Source organism: Aspergillus sclerotioniger, assembly GCF_003184525.1.
Source record: "Aspergillus sclerotioniger CBS 115572 chromosome Unknown BO94scaffold_4, whole genome shotgun sequence".
Lineage (NCBI taxonomy): Eukaryota > Fungi > Ascomycota > Eurotiomycetes > Eurotiales > Aspergillaceae > Aspergillus > Aspergillus sclerotioniger.
Genome location: NW_020290994.1, coordinates 1218863 through 1234432, shown reverse-complemented (window position 1 = coordinate 1234432; position 15570 = coordinate 1218863). Strand labels below are relative to the sequence as shown.

The following is a 15570-nucleotide window of genomic DNA, read 5'->3' as shown; positions in this document are numbered from 1 at the left end:
TGGTTTTCTCTCCCCCACTCCGCATGCGTTCGTCTTTCTTCTCTTCTTTCCTTCCCTCTTCCTCTTCCTCCTCCTCTTCTCTTCTCCTCCGTCTTGCTACAGCTTCACGCCTTACTCTTCCTCGTCCCCGTTCTCTCCATCCCTTCCACTCCATCACAATGAGCGACATCACTCACCCCACCATCAAGGGTATGTATCTTCCCTTATCCGCTACATCCTCAGCCCACCATCGACCACCCCTCCATCGCTAGCCATCTACCCCGCCTCGTGTACCCTCAATCCCCAAACTCACCATCCCAATCCACTCAATGGATCGACTTCCGTTTATGACTGCTCAATGAGCGCAATATCAGCTCAATTCCATGTTTTCTACTTGCTACCCCGCTAGAGCTACCCCTCTTGGCTAATCCTCATTCTTTGCAGATGGCTGGTTCTCCGAGCAGTCTGGCATGTGGCCCGGCCAGGCCATGAACCTCAAGGTTAACCAGATCCTGCACCACGAGAAGTCCAAGTACCAGGACGTTCTCGTCTTTGAGAGCAGCGACTACGGCACCGTCCTCGTCCTCGACAACGTCATCCAGTGCACTGAGCGCGATGAGTTCTCGTACGTTGACTCTCTTGTGACATATCCCTGTGTCACTTTGTAGAATCAACAAACAGTTGCGCTAACTGCCATGGCTATAGCTACCAGGAGATGATCACCCACCTGGCCATGAACTCCCACCCCAACCCCAAGAAGGTCCTTGTCATCGGTGGTGGTGACGGTGGTGTCCTCCGTGAGGTTGTCAAGCACGAGACTGTCGAGGAGGCCATCCTGTGCGACATTGACGAGGTAAACAAGAGAAAATCCCCGTACCTCCGTGTCGTGTTAGAATGTGTGGCTCATGGTTCCAGGCTGTCATCCGTGTCTCCAAGAAGTACCTCCCCGGCATGAGCATCGGCTTCCAGCACCCCAACGTCAAGGTCCACGTTGGCGATGGTTTCAAGTTCCTCGAGGAGCGCAAGAACGAGTTCGATGTTATCATCACCGACAGCTCTGACCCCGAGGGTCCCGCTGAGAGCCTCTTCCAGAAGCCTTACTTTGAGCTCTTGCGCGATGCTCTGCGTGACGGAGGTGTCATCACCACACAAGGTTGTTCGTCGCCTTTACTTTGTCCCTCTTGCCCTTACCCATGCTGCCCTTTCTCTCCTTTCCTGCTCCTCCACCTCCGAAATTCTTACTTTACTATTTGTGCGTTTTTGTCATGGATTGCGAAGCTAACTAAATTGCGTCCCAAACACCCGATTCCTATTTCGGAATCGGTTTGGGTTCGTGTTTTCTATGCGTACAGCCGAGAACCAATGGCTCCACCTTAAGCTGATCACCGACCTCAAGAAGTCCTGCAAGGAGGTCTTCCCTGTCGCCGAGTACGCCTACACCACCATCCCCACCTACCCCTCCGGCCAGATTGGCTTCATGGTCTGCTGCAAGGACAAGGACCGCAACGTCAAGGAGCCCATCCGCAAGTGGTCCCGTGAGGAGGAGGAGCGCCTCTGCCGCTACTACAACCAGGACATCCACCGCGCCAGCTTCATTCTGCCCAACTTTGCCCGCAAGGCTCTGGACGCTTAGACTAATCAAGTTTTGTCGTTCTCTGTTTTGGGTGTGGCCTCCTCCGTTTCGAGGCCTTACGGCGGCTGATAATCGATGATGATCTGACGATGATGAATATAACAAAAAGATTTCTGCTGCTTACACCTGATCATATCCCATCGATGCTTCCACAGATGACCTGTGAGAAGCCATCCGATGGATCTAAAAATTAGTAGTTCCATAATACCACATGATTTAACGTCACAAGAAGTGGAGATATCATCATCCTTCAAACCTTAAACCGTCAATGCATGTAGTTAAGTGTTGCCGCAAATGCAAATGCAGCTTGGCTTAGCCCACTTACACCTCAACCTGGCGGTATTCTTCCGTTTAAGTGCAATTCATACAATTCTACCAAGGCCAGTGTATATATATACCAAAGGGGAAACAAATCTCGTGTATTTTATCTTGAAAAATTCGTTAAATTAGGACTTCTCCCTGGGGTATCATTGCCCTCAGGGATCAACATCGTCCCGGATACTCATAAACATGAAACAGTACAATCCATCACGACGCTAACACAAGACGTCTACAGAATCTGCTGGAAAGCACGGTTGATGGGGGAGCGGACAGGGAAGCCCTTGTAGAAGTCGATGGTGGCAATGGCGCGCTTGCTGATGCCCTCAGGAGTGAACTCGAATTTCTGTAGGCAAGTGAATTAACATGTGGGTTCATTGACTGAGTAGCGAGATAGGGATGTGTGAAGCTTACCTTGTAGACATCCTTGTAGGGGCCGGAGGCACCGAAGCGGTTGAGACCGAACTGCTCGTGAGCGTAGCGCTCCCAGCCCATGGTGGTGAGAGCCTCGACGGACAGAACGGGGATGCCGTCGGGGAGGACCTGCAGCTGGTAGGCCTTGTCCTGAGCATCGAAGACCTCGAAGCAGGGGACGGAGACAACGCGGGCAGCGACACCGTGCTTCTCCTTGAGGTAGGTGGCAGCCTCGATACAGATGCTGACCTCGGAACCGGTGGAGATGAGGGTGACAGCAGCCTCGGGGGTCTCGACGGCGACGTAGGCACCCTTGAGAGCCTTCTCGATGGTGGAGGCCTCGAGCTGGGGCAGGTTCTGACGGGTGAGGGCCAGGATGCTGGGGGTGTGCTTGGAGGTCAGAGCAGAGTAGTAGGCAGCGCTGGTCTCGTTGCCGTCAGCAGGGCGCCAGACCATGCAGTTAGGCAGAGCACGGAAGTGAGCCAGGGTCTCAATAGGCTGGTGAGTAGGACCATCCTCACCCAGACCGATGGAGTCGTGGGTAGCAACGTAGATGGTACGGACACGGGAGAGGGCCGACAGACGGACAGCACCGGCGGCGTAGGAAACGAAGTTCAAGAAGGTACCGCCAGCGGGGATGACGGTGCCGTAGGCGGCAAGACCGTTCATGACAGCGGCCATGGCGTGCTCACGGACACCGTAGCGGAGGTAGCGGCCGGACCACTCACCAATGCCGTACTCGGGGGGCTGGAAGTCAACAGCGTTCTTCCAGCGGGTGTTGTTGGAGCCAGTCAAGTCGGCAGAGCCGGACAGAAGCTCGGGGACGACATCGTGGATCTTCTCCAGAACAGCCTCGGAGAGCTTACGGGTAGCAACGGCAGCGTCGCTGGGCTTGTAGGTGGGCAGGCTCTTCTCCCAGCCCTCGGCAAGCTTGCCGGAGAGACGGCGGGTGAGCTCAGCGTGCTCCTTGGGGTACTCGGAAGCGTACTTCTGGAGGAGCTGGTTCCACTCCTGTTCCTTAGCGGCACCATCGGAGGAGTGCTTGTGGTAGAGATCGTAGACCTGCTGAGGAACGGCGAAGGTCTGCTTGGGGTCAAAGCCGAACTGCTGCTTGACATTCTCGCAGTCATCAGCCTTCAGGGGGTTACCGTGGACACCACCAGTACCCTGGAGCTTGGAACCGAAACCAATGGTGGTAGTCAGGCGGATGACGGAAGGCTTGTCAGTGACAGCCTGGCACTTCTTGATAGCGGCCTCAATGCCCTCGAGGTCGTTGTCACCGTCCTTGACGTACTCGGTGTGCCAGCCGTAGGACTCGAAGCGCTTCATAACATCCTCAGTGAAAGCGCACTTGGTGTCACCGTCTGCATCACAAACCTCGATTAGTAAACCTATTTCAGTGGTGAAAGCAGGGTGAGCAAGCGGGGCTTACCAATGGAGATTCCGTTGTCGTCGTAGATGGCAATCAGGTTGCCGAGCTTCAGGTGACCAGCCATCGAGGCAGCCTCGCTGGCAATGCCCTCCATGGCGCAGCCATCACCGAAGAAGCAGTATGTGAAGTTGTTGAAGAGGTCGAAACCGGGCTTGTTGAAGACAGCAGCGGAGTGGCGCTCAGCGATGGCCAGACCGACGGCGTTGGCGAAACCCTGACCCAGGGGACCGGTGGTGACCTCAACACCGGGGGTGTCGTGGGCCTCGGGGTGACCGGGGGTGATGCTGTCGAGTTGCTACACGAGCACGACGGTTAGGGAAAACCTACAATGGCCCTGCTAGGGATTGGGGGAAAAAAATACATACTCGGAAGCTCTTCAGGTCATCGAGGGTGACCTTGTAGCCGAAAAGGTGAAGGAGAGCATATTGGAGCATGCAGCCGTGGCCGTTGCTGTAGCCTATGTCAGTATACACTCTAGTAAGAAGGAAAATCAAGGTTAAGACTTACGAGAGCACAAAGCGGTCACGGTTGGCCCAGTCGGGATTTTGGGGGTTGAAGTTCATGAACTTGTTGAAGAGGACGTGGGACACGGGAGCCATGCCCATGGGGGCACCGGGGTGACCGGAGTTGGCCTTGAAGGTGGCATCAACCTAGAGGACAGTTAGCTCAAATTGCCAACAAGACATTCCTCCGATGAAGGTATCACTCCGCCATCCGTGAGTGGTCAAAGGCGTGGTCGCCGAGGAGATTAGAACCGTGCTTTGGAGCTACACAATAGCCATTCTTAAGCACGGGAGGCAATGCTCCGCGGAGACCTTGTGATACCAAGATTGGCCTTCCGGTGCCGGAGCTCCAGAGAAGCTCTATCACACCGTGATCGGATGGGAGTGAGATGGAGGGGGAAAAGCAAAGGGAGGCATACCGCGAGCACACGGATGGTGTTGACGGCCAATTGATCCAAGTCGGTGTAACCCATGATTGCGGTATCTGGAGAGCAGGAAGCAGGGTTAGGAAATTGTTGAATGGGGACCGAAGTTGTTGGGGAAATGAGGGGAGCGGCATACTATTTAAATGCTTTCGTCAATCAAACCAGGATTGCTTTTGGGGAGGGAATAAGCGGGATGATCCAACAAAGAATGTCAGACGGGAAAACCACCGCGAGATGAAGAGTGAGATGACTGAGGAGAAGAGAGAAAAAAGGAGAAGAAGGAGAAAGAAGAAGGAGGGATTGGGAACGGCGAGGAAAAGCGAGCCAGGCGGGCGGAGTGGGATGGAGGGAAGAGAGAAAGGTGGGGGGGCAATGATGTCTGTGGTGGGGCGCCCTTTTTCACCGGCTGCTCGGAGGGGGTTCGACTCGCTGCCAACGGCAATTCTGCTGCTGCTGTTGCTGCTGTTGCTGCTTGTTGTTTCGTCTCTTTACCTACTGTCTGCTGGATCGGCTATTGCTATTCAATTGCCATTGATTGAGTCATGTCCGACCCCGTGACGGGAGATAAGTACACGGCCCGGGGGGAGCGAGAGCGAGAGGGAGAGTGAGAGCCATAGCTCTGGCGATGATGATGATGTATGCCGTCTGCCCCTCCCCCGCTGCCTCAGGCAGGGCGGCCCCTCCGGACTCGCTGCAACCAACCCTTCAAGCTTGTAAGCTACGAAGAACGACAATGATATTAATCATATCCAGATATCCAGATATTTAGATATCCAGGCAGGTGCTCGTTGGTGCAATGAATCATACACTCGCCACTTATCTATCATGCTGCTTAATCGTTGAATGTCCCCGAAACGCCACCAGTAGTTCTTGTGTAATCCTCCGTTTCCCTCCCAACCATTACATGACGATTGCAGCTACATAGCACATACATACAGTACAGTAGACCATGACTTGCCTGCTGTACCCCAGTCGAGTCAGTCGTTACATTGGCATCTTACCTGTCATATCGAGCACGCAGATCTTTCTGAGTTGGCCGTCCAAGCTGCACCGCACACCAATAGCTATAAGCCCCTCGACCACCCCTCCAGATACCTAGAGTCCAGACACCAGAAACGGGCATATTATTATTCCTCATTCAACAACCAAGTCCCAACTCAGCAATTTTCCGAACGGTCCTCTTCAAGGAACCCCCCGTCAGCCGGAGCCAGGCCCAGGCATTAGTCACCCCGACTGTTTCTGCCCGCTGGGTCCGGAGGACGCTGCTCCGCCAACGGGGAGGGCGGCTAGCTCAGTTAGTCCTCCGTCGTAGGAAGATAGGTAGCCCAGGCACTCTTTCCCAACTTACGGAGTCCGGATTCCAGATGGAAACGGAGCACACCCCTCCATCAATCCTCTCGTTCGCATGATGAATCGGGCGGGTTTCTTCGGTTGAACTCGCCCTTGAAGATTTTTTCACCTCTCTTTTCTTCAGACCGGCTGACTAGGATGTAATCCCTCCAACCAGGCATATGAAGCTCTGAACCAAGGTAGCCGGCGTGACCTGAGCCCTGTCGGACCTTAGCAAATCCACTATGCAGCTAGCTACGGAGTAGTTAAAAGGGCTCTAACCCCTCCCCTCCCCCCCCCTCCGACCCGACCAAACCAAACCACAGTTTCCGGGGTGTGAAGGGATCAAGGCACCGTGCTAGCAAGGTTAATGCCGCTCAGTTCGAACGGGTTCCCGCCTGGTCCAATCCGCATTCAACCTTGGGGAATGCGCCCAGGACATTGGCTCGAATTGCTGCTTGGGCAGTTGGCTGCAGTCATATATAGTGCACTGGGCTGGAGGGGCTGGCCTGGAGCTATACATTCAGATGTACAGAGAGAACTGTCAAGCAATTATGCTCTGCGCTAGCTCTGAGCTGTTGCATATGCCTTTCAATCTGTTGATAGGAACTAACCACCACGAATGATATCATACACCTCATCCGGAATCTGGTCTACAGATACGTGGAATAATTTGCCGACATGCGATGGGCTGATACTCATGTCCAGATGTAACATATACGTAGAATTATGGTGGCACATAGACTAGACCTAGAACAGTAGTCCTCTGCAGGAACCGAAGCAAAACCAAGACTCCCTGTACAGACCAGGTATCACAAATGAAACTAAGGAGCCAAAATTACATGTCCTCTCGCTCCATTCCTAAACCCCAAAAACAATGCAAACTCCTCGACACCAATAGTCATTGCGTTCATGAAAAGTGCTGCCTTCGAAGCAGGGTGCCTCAAACGGCCAGCCGTCGATCCCATCCATTGATCAGGGCAAACTCATCGGCTTCGTCTTCCACCGCCGGAATCATGACACTCCGGAAGGAGCCCAAAAAGCTGGCTTGTTCTTCCGGTGAAAGGCGCATGTCGTTAAATTGCACCCCATCGTCTGCACTGCCTTCATCGGAGTAGCTGAGGACACTCTGTGCGGGGAGTTCCTGATTGGGTGGCACATCGCTATTGCTACTCGCTGACCACGCCTCGGGTGACAATCCTTGCAGCTCCGTCTGTGGCGCCGATAACGGTGCCGCCAATGGATCCCCCTTCTGGACGAATTCGGCAGTGAGCGAAGCGAAGGGGCCACTGTCTTCTCCGCATTCCCGTCCCCCATAGATTCCCGTGAAAATATTCGAGTAGCCTCGGTCCATGTCACTCAGGACAAACTCCCAATCGGACACTGTGATGGGCCCTCCGGGAGGATCCGAAGGCGCGGAGCTAGAGAGCATGTGGCTACCATCGTACGTTCCGGAAGCTGAATGATAGGCGGTCTTGTTCGTAGGCATGTTTGGCGCGTGGAAGTTGTCCGGCGGTAGACTGGTCCAGCTAGAGGATCTAGCATGACGTTGGGCGGCGTGAGCACTCGGCCCGCAGATCGTGGCCCGCCGAGATGGCGAGTCTGGTGCTTCCTGATGGGTTGGACCTGACGTCCCACTCAGACGCGATTTCCAGGACTGAAGTTGCCTCCTAGGAGACTTTAGGGGTTTCTGCAAAGGTGGCGACATGTCCTGGGGTCTACCAGACGACCCGTGCTTGCTGTTACTCAGCGAAACCAGAACACCAGCCAAAGCGCTGAACTCGGCGGCGGATGACGACTCCTCCGATTCCAACTGATCGATGACTGCGGTGAGCAGCTTCTGGCTCTCCTTGACAAGCTTGCTGTCGCGCTTCAGGCCGATGTTTTGCCATAGAAGACCAAGTCCTGCGGCAAAAACCAGCTCTTTTCGATTGATACTCACAGAAAGACAAAGACGCCTCTCGTCAAGCAATTCGAGGATCTGAATGATATGTTTGGCCGAATCGGAAACGACAAGGATAGAAGGCGATCGAACGTGTTCCTCGCCAAAACAGACCGCAGGGCGATGAATCAGTGAACGGATGTAATAATAGACGAGAGACTGAGGAAGTTAGTGAATGCACAAGATGGCCAGGTACCGGCTTAGGACTTACCAGAAGCGGCGACCGGCTGCTGGTAACATTGGTGCTCGGCTTGTCTTGGGAGAACTCAAGGCGGAGATGAGCAGGCAAGCCCTTCACCCACTCATCCAATCGCTCTGCAACTGAGCGCAGCTTCGACAGAGGAATATCGTATCCTCCATCAGAAGGGTAGATATCTTCCAAAACCTTGTTCAATACCCGTGATGCTGCGAACAACGCAATTGCACTTGAGATGCGGGTCGACTCGCCAGGAAGAGTGGGCAAAAAGCCCGTTTCTGTGACATTCTCGTCATCAATATCCTCAGGGTACTCGGTCTTGACATCCTCCTCACGTAGTAGGACAGGTAAGCCCGTCAACGCGGCGGTGAATCTATTGATTGTTAGAATAGGAGTGCCCGACAAAAATCGCACAGGGCTGGCTCACCGATCAAGAGCGTATTGACACCAGAACACTTTCTTTCGGGTTTCTGCCACAAGGGCATTCGACGAGAAGCGTTTCTGGCTCTGGTGCAATCTTAACTGTTGACTAAGACTCACGGCGAGACCCCGATAGCGTAAAAGACTGGTGTAATCGCCCTTTATCATGCAGTACATTTGAGCGAGCACATAACATTGCATTGTCGGTAGAGATATATCGCTTGAGATTGATTCGAGAATGGATGACCAATTGTCCTCGAAAAAGGCAGGGTCCTGGTTGGTTCTCGACTATCCAGACAATCAATTCCTGATCTTTTCTGTCAGACTAGGTTTGGAACATACCATAGAAGTAAGAGCGGCGATGCCGAAAATGAGGTTCAACTGCGCCAAATCATGCTTGCTCCCCTGCGATGATTCCATGCCCGAAAGATACTGCTCATAAGCTTTGAGGATAGTGGGCCGGTGAACCACTGGGTAAAGGGGAGCCCATTCTTGGAAAAAGATGTTGATAAGTTGGTCGGATACAAGCCGAGGCGCTGTTCGGATGGTTTGATCGACACGCGAATGAGAGATAGTAGGGGGAGTCGTTAGGGTTTTGATTGAGACACTGGATGACAGTCGGTTTTGTTCTACAAGCTTGTTTGTGAAAGCATCTGAGTAAGGTTAGCCATGGTTCATCCCGGGAAAACTTGTCCTTCTTGTCTGGAGTGTTTGCGCAGAACCCCATTTAAAAAGCAGGCAGGGACGGTGGGACATACCAACAAACCCGCGAGTATTCGACAATGCTGCACTCTCAGTCGAGCCCGACTCGTTAGGCTGCACCAGATGCTGAACCTGGATCATGCCCTCATCCGCATCGGGTGCACTGGGTCTTGCAGGCGCCGATGGTGATGTCGCTGCAGCACTGGACCTTTGGCGTGAGGGAGAGAAAGAGTGAATGCGAGAAAGGACATCGATTTTTTCATCTTTTTCGTCCAGCAAGTTCTTAAGGTCCCTGACTTCGGACTCCAGGGCACGCACTCGTTCCTCCAACGACTCGGTGTATCCACGGGGGAAGGCACGGCGACTCAGCTTGTCGCTAGTTTTGCATTCGAAACCGACATTGGCGCATTGGGTGCAACATGGACGGATGCCGTCGCAGCGAATCTTCTTGCTTCTGCATCGATCACAGGCCTGGGCGATACGACTCTGCGAGCCGTTCCCGACCTTGATCACTTTCATCGGGAGAATTCCAGGCATATTGGCTGGATGCTGTGGCGCATCTGCCTTTCAAACGGATTGGGTTGGCGCCGGGCTTGCGAGTGTTTCGACTACACCCGGGGAACTTGGAGAGTTGGACGACGCGCACGTCTTAGGTCACCAGTAAGACGAGTCCGGGGCTAGGCGAAGTTTTCCGGAAGGGAGGTGGGTGTGAGTAAATGGGCGTCGAAGTCTAGGAAAGACAAGAGGATAAAGTCGGGGGAGGATGTTTGAATGTTTGAAAGGGAGGGAAAGTGGGAAGAGAGTGGCGGTGGTAAGTCAGGAACGATGGTAGCAAGTGAAGATGGAGAGAGAGAGGGCCGACGGGGCAGAAGTGAGCCGAAGCAACTTTTCGATGTACGGCGCAGGTAACAGGCCTTGGTAAGATTGTTCCGCGGTGCGGGCTGAGGACGTACCGGCTCAAAAGGGGGGCAGGTGGGGCTACCCATGTGGGTCATGCGCTGGGATGCCGGCCAATCCCGGTTGTCGGCTCGCTCATTTGCTCAGCCGACCGCCGGTGGACTTCAATCAGTCACTGGATTTGAAGGTTGGAGTTGCTCGCCCCCGTATTACCCGTACGGTCAGTCTGGAGCCGCTGAGGTTATTCAGATGTGAACAGTGGAACACCCCGTTCCTCGGCAGTTGGGGACAAACACCTGATGCCCGCCCAACCATCATCCTTCCGGAGGGATGAGCTGAGAAGGTGGTATCTGCGGAGTAGACACGGTGTTGCTCCATTCCGGCCTACTACCTTAAATGATCCGCCGTCTACTGTTATCTCCAGTATCTAATGCGGGTAAATGCTACTACTTACTGACTAGTATCTAGTAGTAGAAGCTGGACCTGAACGGAGTATCCTATCGGAGAACCAGCAAGGCACAGCAATCTACTCCGTACGGCGCATCTCCATCGGCATCCCCTCGCGGCCACCTTATCAGGGACAGAAAAGAGTCACTGACAGGCCCCCTGCTCCCGTGTCACTGACTCGGCACTGGCAGCGCCAGCGGCAGGCACGATTTCCGTCCAAGGAAAGTCCCCAGCAGACGTGGTCTGCGGCCACTAATGTATGATAAATGGCAGCGGTGCAATAAGACCTCCTTTCACCGGAAGATCCTACATTAATTCCCCCCTGGCGTGCCAGAAGGGCAAGTGATTGGCGAGCAAGCACAGGGAGTATGCGGCCAGACATGATGGTCGTCGTATCAATGTCGTCCAAGTTATCGCCATATCTAATCATATCGTCACGATCTTGCCAAGGCCCATGGTTGCAATTCCACCCCCTCCAAGCACGGATTCTCTTGGAAGAAATGGAGAAGGTGCAAGGACTAGTATGTAGATGAACCATACAAAACCGAAACTAGCAGGACGCAAGTGCGGTCCGGCTCTTAAGAATCACAGGTAATCCGAGCCAGCAAAGCTGTCGCGGATTCCACCGGACTCGCGGTCCGACAGCTGAGGCGATGGAGATCAATCTTGCCAATTGTCCAGACTTTAGTATTACGCCAATCCATCCTCGGTACCTTGGTTGGAGGGCGACTCCCCGCAATTCGGAACCAATTTGAACCGGGAGTCCAGGACACTTGATCAGGGGCGACATTGACTGGAAGGCAATTAGCACCAACTATCTCGACACTCGTCTCTGAAACAAATACTTCACCCTTCTGGAGAAAGCAGCACTGGCTGAAATGGTTTAACACAGGAAGCGCGGAAGCAGCCCTGTTGTTATCTCCAGTGGTGATAAAGCGGGGTGGGGAACGAACCCGAGTGTTTGCCGAACCATACCCGTTTGAGTCAGGGCCTTTGTCCCTTGGTTCTGGAAATGAGCTGCCTGATGCGGTGTTGCCACTTTTCCCCCGGCGTTCGCGGCTAGAAGATCGTGGAGAGCACATCCCTCTGCTTACGGGTGATTCCTGATTATTATTCTCGTATTCCCATTGAATGAATGGCACAAGACCACCTCGGGATCGATCCTGCTTATTCCGGTGGAGACACCGGAAGATCTCATATAAGAGGAGCGCCTGGAGCGAACCTCCTCATCCTATTTTTTTTTTTTCTTTTTCAATTTTTTCCCCTTCTTCTTTGCTTCTGCAGGGCGGCAGAGTGTGACAACATTATCAATTACTCATCGTTATTATGCTTAATATATCATGACCTCGGTACTCCGAGGGATTTTCATTTCTGTTGACCGTTGCTCGGTGAATATTGGTCCTTGGCCGAGACTTGCCCGAGAAATCGCAGAGGTGGAGGCGGAAATCCCTGGAGCCGCCAGATGTTGGTTCGCCAACCACAGTCGTTTCAGTTACATGGTGTTACTTGTGGGTTACTTGAATGAGATGAACAGAGGCAACCCCCTGCTGTTATTGTTACATTATTGCCGCTGGTTCTTGACTAATCTACATCGGGCTGTCGGTGCTTTGCATTTCCCCTCCAGCCCAGGATCAGGACCAGGTTCAAAGAGGGGTGGCTGGCTGGCCAGACCCTCTTTCTCTCTGCCAGGCTATCAATCCCAGCCAGGGCAGCAGTCGATCATGACGGACCGGAGCTGTAGCGTGCATCAGGGCTGCCCCACGGCCGATAGAGTGATAGCACATCACACACCCACCGGGTGATCTACTATGTAGAGACTCAATACATGCACAGCTTATGCCATGCATCCATTCCCGGCCAAACATAAATACATCCTGTAACCCCCAGGTGTCCAGTTCACCTCCGATCAATCCATGAAACACAAACAACCACTTACTTACTCTCTGTGCGACATCGGCCCAAACTTTGTGCCTCGCAAATGCTAGCCCGCAACGTCATCACCCAAATAAAAAGATAGTTTGACGCAAATCCCTCCCCCGCCAAACTAGTAAATCTTGACGCCCAACTTTCCGGGACAATAGAAGACTAGTAGTACCGCATAGGATCTACACAGTATGTAAGGTGGGGCTGTATTTTTCGGTGTTTCGCTTTCAGTATTGTGCGCATCACTATCAACTACTAGTACCCTCCATCTCTACTATCTATCTATCTACATCGTCCTCATCCTGTCTTGGGCGTCTTGCACGACTTTACTTTTATAAGTACTTACTACCGACTCACACCTCAGGCAGCTGGTCCTTCCTATCATGATCCAGGTCGATTAGATCATTACCAATGACCCCTGTATAGAGACTCTGCCCTAACGTCTTTGCAGTTTGCTCTGGATAATGGGAACAGCGTGAGAAGAGCAGCTTTTGTTATGAAGAGACCTTCCTCACCATCACTGAATCCATCGAACCTCCCTCCTCCTCCTCCTTCATTACCTCATCTGCTCTCCCTCTGCGTGTTTTTGTTTCTCTTGCGTTCAAAAGAAAGATGCTCCTCGATCAGATCGAATTCCTCTATTTCTGAATCAAACTTTGCTTTGCTATACACATAAGCGCCATCAACTCTCGGACAATAGTCTAGTCATATTGATGCGGATCTCTGCATCACATATTGGGATTTCTCTGCCCAAATACCCAATCTTGTACTTCCTTTGTCTGTTCACCCCGTCCACTTCCTTATTCATCTAGAGTGAAATAATGCTATCCAAAGGGAGCAAGTAGAGTATATATAGTCCATGACCGAAAGATACTTTCAAGAATAGAAGCTGAGTATGTTCGATGTTACTAATGCTCCTATAAGGACTCCATAGATCAGATTGTCTAATGGTCTAAACAGAGGCGAGGCAGCAGGCTAGCTACTGGAACATGGGTCATATATCTTCGGATATATCTTCGGCCGGCAACTGGGTAGCTTATGCAAGCTATCTGTATGAAATCCACACATTCTACCGCACAACGTTTCTAGATAGACATTCTCCACGAAAAGGTCAGCAACCCACCACCACTACCAACCCTACTAAGCGCGTCTCTTGACTCTGATCTTAACTCCAGCCGGGGGCGCCTGCAGCTCTGCCACCTGCCGATTCGGTGGGCGCTGGCCTTTGTATTCGGGCGGGAACTCGATATCATAGTGCTTGAGGATGTATGCGACAATCATCTTCAGCTCAAAATCAACCAGGAAGCGGCCGGGACACGCGTGGCGCCCATGCCCGAAGGGCAGATAGTCCGGGGAGGTCGATACGAATGAATCCTTATGGTAGGCGGCTTTGGGGGCTTCGCCGTTGGCTTTCTCCTCCTTTTCGACGGGACGAGAGAACCGCCAGGGATCGAACTTATCGGGCTCAGAGAATTTGGCTGGGTCGCGCTGGGCCTGCGATGCTAGGAAGGCCACGATGGTGCCCCTTTTCAGAGGGATGCCGCCGTCGGTGACGACGTCGTCTTTCATGACCTTGCGCAGGAGGCCGCGGTTTCCGAAGGGGAATGTCACGCGCATCGACTCGCGGGCCACGCTGTCGTGGCCGTGCATGCGCTGGAATTTTTCCTTGGTCCAGGCACCGTCTGGACCGAGCTCGCGGTCCGCTTCGGCGCGAAGTTTGGCAATTGTGTCAAATTCGGGGTCGGAGTCGATGATGTTGAGGAGCATCTGCACGGCGGTGCCGGCCGTCTGGTGCATGCTGACAAAGTTGGAGGCCGCCAGGCGCGTGGCCATGATGCCGAGGTCATTGACCTCCTGGGGCCGTTTCTTCTGTGCGAATCGCAGCATGACCTGCAGCTGGTCTTGGGGTTGATCGTCCGTGTCTTTCTCGAGTGCGGCCAGCCGTTCGTGGTACTGCGGAATGATATGGTTCTTAATCTTGTTCAGGTTGCGCCAGGTATGTAGACTGGCAAGGCGGGCAGCGACAGGCAGGAGAATGCCGGGCAGACAGTTGCCCACAATAGCGGTGATCATAACCCCGTCGATGATGGACAGGGTACGCTTCAGGTAATCCTCGTTGCGGCAAAGGGGAAGCCCTACCGTGAAGCGGCTCGAGGAGCCCGCGACAATCATCCGTACGGCCTCGTCCAGATGTATCTCCTTCCAGGAGCTGGTGTCTGTGCCCAGGACCAAAGGCACAATGTGGTGCAGCTCATCGTCGACGGCCGGGATGAGTGAATTCATCATGTTGTTCAGCTGCGTCTTGACCAGGGCGAATTGCCATGGGTCACCCCAATAGCGCGAGTGTCCGAGCGAGTATGTCGATAGGTTGGCTTGGAGGAAGGCCTGCGAGACGCTCAGCACACTGTCGGGTTGCGCGGTGGTCCATTCAGTCGAGCTCTCTGGCAGGATGAGATCCGCTCGTCCTCCGTACCCGGGCACGAGAGCGGCTTTGCCGTGCTTGCCAAACTGTTCATTCGATTAGATGGCTCTCGACCCGAAGTTGGATGATGACCAACCCTATAGTACGCATCCGTGTACAACGCCGCGCAGTCATAGTAGTATCGCAGGCGCGACTTGAGGCTAAATCGCTTTGCGCCATCCGGCTCGCCTGCCAATGGCAAACCCAGGTTGTCATATTCACTGACCGCGAAAACAAACTTGTAAATGGTGACTGCAATGGCGAGAAGGCCAAAGACCGCGGCTGGTACGATCATCTCGCCCACACTGGGCACTACATAATCCGGGACCGAGACCATTGCGGATAACTGCTATTATGGACAAAGATTCGCTATGTCGTTGTAAACCGCAAGTCTCATGATTGTTGATTTGACAAGACAATATATAGAGGTTTCAGACGTGTGGTTCGAGGCCGTCTACGTCAGCGTTGGGCGTCGGAGTGTCCGGCGCAAGCGGAATACGGGATATGCCCTCGGCCGGGGTATCCATCCCTCAGAAACCGCGACGGAGT

The 15570-nt window shown here is 53.4% G+C and overlaps 4 protein-coding genes across 4 annotated transcripts; 1 reads left to right on the top strand and 3 right to left on the bottom strand.

Annotated features, from left to right (window-relative positions):
- The first annotated feature begins 24 nt into the window (after positions 1-24).
- BO94DRAFT_509507 (spermidine synthase) lies at positions 25-1856 on the top strand. Its single transcript, XM_025609705.1, has 5 exons — positions 25-189; positions 424-604; positions 685-832; positions 895-1132; positions 1332-1856. Exons 1-5 carry the CDS (start codon positions 159-161, stop codon positions 1610-1612), a joined length of 879 nt encoding a protein of 292 aa, XP_025471544.1. The 5' UTR covers positions 25-158; the 3' UTR covers positions 1613-1856.
- A 48-nt stretch (positions 1857-1904) lies between these two features.
- Positions 1905-4648, bottom strand: tktA (transketolase tktA). Its single transcript, XM_025606649.1, has 5 exons — positions 4284-4648; positions 4142-4226; positions 3777-4071; positions 2345-3708; positions 1905-2276 (listed from the first exon to the last, which is right to left on the bottom strand). Exons 1-5 carry the CDS (start codon positions 4379-4381, stop codon positions 2163-2165), a joined length of 1956 nt encoding a protein of 651 aa, XP_025471543.1. The 5' UTR covers positions 4382-4648; the 3' UTR covers positions 1905-2162.
- A 2328-nt stretch (positions 4649-6976) lies between these two features.
- facB (C6 transcription factor FacB/Cat8) lies at positions 6977-9830 on the bottom strand (the record flags this gene model as incomplete). Its single annotated transcript, XM_025607748.1, has 5 exons — positions 6977-8134; positions 8187-8544; positions 8599-8879; positions 8934-9244; positions 9350-9830. 5 exons carry the CDS (start codon positions 9828-9830, stop codon positions 6977-6979), a joined length of 2589 nt encoding a protein of 862 aa, XP_025471542.1.
- Positions 9831-13629: 3799 nt separating this feature from the next.
- BO94DRAFT_485066 (cytochrome P450) lies at positions 13630-15340 on the bottom strand. Its single transcript, XM_025608975.1, has 2 exons — positions 15119-15340; positions 13630-15068 (listed from the first exon to the last, which is right to left on the bottom strand). The coding sequence occupies exons 1-2, from the start codon at positions 15314-15316 to the stop codon at positions 13701-13703; spliced, it is 1566 nt and encodes a 521-aa protein (XP_025471541.1). The 5' UTR covers positions 15317-15340; the 3' UTR covers positions 13630-13700.
- Between the last annotated feature and the right edge of the window lie 230 nt (positions 15341-15570).